Source organism: Acyrthosiphon pisum, chromosome X (assembly GCF_005508785.2).
Source record: "Acyrthosiphon pisum isolate AL4f chromosome X, pea_aphid_22Mar2018_4r6ur, whole genome shotgun sequence".
Taxonomy (NCBI): domain Eukaryota; kingdom Metazoa; phylum Arthropoda; class Insecta; order Hemiptera; family Aphididae; genus Acyrthosiphon; species Acyrthosiphon pisum.
Window position 1 is genome coordinate 22,142,216 of NC_042493.1, and position 4,370 is coordinate 22,146,585.

General features: G+C 29.3%; 1 protein-coding gene across 1 annotated transcript in view; it reads right to left on the reverse strand.

Moving 5' to 3' along the window:
* Window positions 1-261: 261 nt before the first annotated feature.
* The window catches only part of LOC100168734 (C-type lectin-like), an 18,961-nt gene continuing 14,852 nt past the window's right edge, over window positions 262-4,370 (reverse strand). Inside the window, 4 exon segments of the mRNA NM_001162326.2 lie at window positions 262-718; window positions 1,951-2,156; window positions 2,223-2,417; window positions 2,890-2,989. Coding sequence (NP_001155798.1) covers window positions 560-718; window positions 1,951-2,156; window positions 2,223-2,417; window positions 2,890-2,983 — 654 coding nt within the window. The 5' untranslated portion in view covers window positions 2,984-2,989 and the 3' untranslated portion in view covers window positions 262-559.

Consider the following 4,370-nt stretch of genomic DNA (forward strand, 5'->3'; position numbering starts at 1 on the left):
TTAGTTATAATTCATACGGGAGATTTCAAATAGTTATTATTGTATAAATATTAGATATCTTAACTTTTGTTAACACCAGTTATGAACTTTTAGTTCATAAGACATGCATCCAATATCTCATAGGTATCCAAAAATACGATCATATTTATGTCATTTTCGATGTCTCACAGAACTAATACAAAAAATAAACAACTATTAAGTTTTTGTTAAATATCTCAAGTATAGCTTTGCACAAATTGGCAACAAATTATAAGACCAATATTTTTCATATAAAACATTAAAAAACTTTATTAATCATACATATATAATCGTAAACTTAAAATTAAAAATTAAAAGTAGATAAATGATAGTTTAAAATTGTTTACTCACAAAATAGCCAAATTGGGAAAATAAATAATTTATTGTATACAAACTTTTTATATAATATGTATTATAAGTTGGAGTATTATATTTATATTTCATATAATATCGTTGTAAATTTATTTTTCTAAGTATTTGTTTTTGTGCATTAATGAATATACTGACATAATTTACTTAAATACAAAATTACAAAGAATTCTTATAGACGAATTCCTTGGTTGCGGGAACGTACAAAGTTTAAAAGTTCATCACTGTCTTCGCATACAAATGGCTTTAAGTGGTGGCATGCAACATCGTGCCACTTCACTCCATCTTGGTAAAAGTTATTCAATACAGCTAAACATGATTCATCATTACCCTAAAAAAATTATTCGTATCAGTTATCATCAATAAATATAAACAATTTTAGATTTCCAAAATAGCATAACCACCAAATTAAATAGGTAATGGTATATAAGTTATTAGCATGATTAAAGATATACAGGTCACTCAACGACCCTAAGCACATACACAACAAAAGTGGTGCGTGTAAATGTTGATTTCTAACAGCTGATCAACGATGTGAGAATAACTACTAGCGCTCCAATACATAATATTGTATATCTATATTGATAAATTTTGTAGTACCAAGAGTAATCACTATAATGCAAAAGCGCTAACTGTTATTCTTGCTATGAAAAAATCGTTAATTTTAAGCGCACCAAAAAATAAGTTTCGTTGAGTAACCTGTATATCTTTAATCGTGGTTATTAGGGTATTTAGGGAATTTAATTTTTGTTATAGTGTGGCCAACGAAATTAGGCGGGTGATTTTGTTGGCCGCACCATAGTTATAAATACTAATTTAGCGCCAATTTTATTTTTAGATCTTATCTTTAATTTTAATATTTTAGTGAATTGAGTCTATATTTTCAATCTATAAATAAGAAATGATTATCACATAGTTCTACACAAAACGATTTTTCGTGGATAAAAAATCATTGTAAAGTCAAAAATGATAATTCAGGTAAGTATTTTATAACGAATTATATGTAAAACTTTAAACCTCTATTTAGTTATATTATTTAAAAGTTTAAAAAATTAATTTTTAACCGTTTTATATTAAAAAAAAATAATATGTATGATGCATAAACTATACACCTCACACTATATTTAAAAAATTAATAATTATACATGCATAATAGGTAATCTACATAATATTCTTTAAAAAAATTATGTAATATTTTACTTAAAATGTGGTATCCGTTCATTTTTTAATTAAATTATAGATCAATACATAATACGCCTATACTCTGTTCCAAAAGAATTACTTTTGCCGACCGATTTTTGTCGGCTTTGCACATTTTCCAATAACTACTAAAGCTGCCGCAGAGCAGTACCACCCCTCACATTTCGCTAATCGTAAAATATCGTACGTCTTCGGAAAACGTCGGCTAACAAGGTGGAGGGAAATTAACCTCGGCACTGCCGCATCAGTCAGTCGTATACGTGAAAGTGATTACATATTATCTTTTGGGACAGATTATAGGTACAATGTAATTTTACTACGTAAAATATATATTTAGATTCAGTAAAGAAAATTAAAACATACTTGTGGTGCTTCCCTGTTATCTGGCTGTGCTTGCCCAAACCCTCCTGTGTGGCTCCAGTCACCGGAATTACGTTGAGTGGTTGGTCCAATTTTCGCACCAGAACCAGACCAAAACCAACCGTTTACATTAGCAGGTACCAAATCGGGACGGTCACATCCGTTAAAGTTACATTTTCGTCCCGACGTCCAAATATATCTTATATTTCCTTTGAAATTAGATTTAATTTGAACAAAATTAAGGATTTAAAATATTTAATGATATTATGGTTTACCTCTAGATATTCTTTGCTTTACGAACTCGTTCTCTTGTGGAGTTTCTAAACTTACTGCATCCATACAATGTCTACGACAAATGTTTCTGGCATCAAGCCAATCTACTTCTAAGCTTTTAGTAGGGGCATGTTCCCAGCTGAAAAAATAGGAATGTGTAACTCCGCGGGCATCTCGATATGAAGCATGACGAATTCCTGAAAAATAATTCCAAGTATTATTTAATTATAGTAAACACCTATAAATTATGATTTCGATCATATATAATTGTTAAATAGATAACAAAGTAATTAATGACTATACGTCTATACGTAGGACCAATACATAAAAATGTTTATATTTAGACTAAAAATATAATGCCTGGTAACGTTAACATTGAAAGGTATAAAATAGAAGGTGATTGCCGATGAGGGTTGGACTACTAGTGCCTCAGCGGCTCGGAACTTCTGTTAATATGGTAAATTGGTGTGTACCTACACAATGAATTAGCAGGAACTACTAACTAGTAAGTACAGTGTTGAATACCACATTTGAATACATTTGACATACCATATTAGAATTATGTTTAAGATAATTATAAATTATAATAGATATTCATACTTTATTTGTGTGTATCTTTTTTGAGTTTAATTTTATAATAATAATACAATGTTAAATGCATAAACTTACTACTGGAGCAACTGCGTGGATCTGGCAATGCTAATCTCCTCTGTGCTACAACAATTGTCAATCCAAAAACAAACAAGAATATTTGTCTTATCATTTTAAGCTGTAAAATAAAAAAAGTAACAATTAATATACAATCAAAATATATAACCATGAAGTTATAATAAATTTATTTATTTATAATAAATTAATAACACTTCCAATTTCTTCAGCATTAATTTGTTAAAGTAAAACTTCTTTACAGAGGATTCGAAAAAAAGATTATTGCCTGTCACGACACCATAATATGTCTACATGCAGAGTAACCAGGCTTTTTGTAGCGGCAACATTTTATGGGTGGCAATGCCACCGTGGCATATGTGTATATATCAATATATTATAATATATATTCTTATATTATATTATAGGTATTAGCATTGGTACCTATTAGTCATTCTGCCATTAGGTTATTATATTACTATCATTACTCAATTAAATGGTTTCGGTGAACGCTTTGTACTATTTTGGCATATTATCGTAATAATATAATATGGCGATAAGTCGTATGGCGTAAGTCGTAAGTTGTATGGCGATAAGACCTACACATTCCTTTAATCACTAAACTATTACAAGTAGAATTAGTAAACGGTATGTGCGACGACCGCGACAGTGCAACTAACTACACGTCTTTATTTATGTCCGTTAATTTATTTAATTTTTCACAATCGCATTATAATGAGAGATGGTAGATCGAGGAAAAGTGGAACAAAATACAAAAAGCTGCGAGAAAAGCATGAAGAAAAGGAGAAAAGGATGGTTAAAAAAAACACATTTATACAAGAACGCGTACATTTCAAACTTATACCTATTCAAAATACAACTGAAAAAGAACAACATACCTAATAATAGTTTATTTCATTTTTTTTAAATCAAAATTTAGAATATATATTTCCGAATGTGAACATACATCGCTTTAAAAATATACTCCTGTATTACTTTTTGTTCAGCAGAGAAATCGTTTTCGTGTTTCAGAAAACAAACTACAGAACTACAGAAATCTACTATTGGCGAAAATCGATTAAATTATTTAACTCTACGATGAGTATTGACTTTCAAGACATGATTAACACATTAATTAACATCAAAAGCCGTACGAAAATAATCTAATACTGTAATCGTATTGTATTCATTTAAAAATAATAAAGAATAATTTAATGAACGATATATATCTTTAGGTATGTATTTTGTTTTTTAGAGAAAAACTTTTGAAAATGAAAGGGCAGCTAACCCTCCTTGTAGGCGGCAAATTGCTTAATCTGCCACTGATGGTTTCTATAGTAATAAATAATAATCTTTGTGTTATCTCTAGGGGAACACGGGGCAAAACCGACTGAAAAAATGAATATTTTCATAATAATTCGGGATCTTAAAATAAACGTGATCTGTTTGCACAGTTGTATGAAGTAAAATCTTGTTTACAATATTGAATTACAATACAGTGGAAT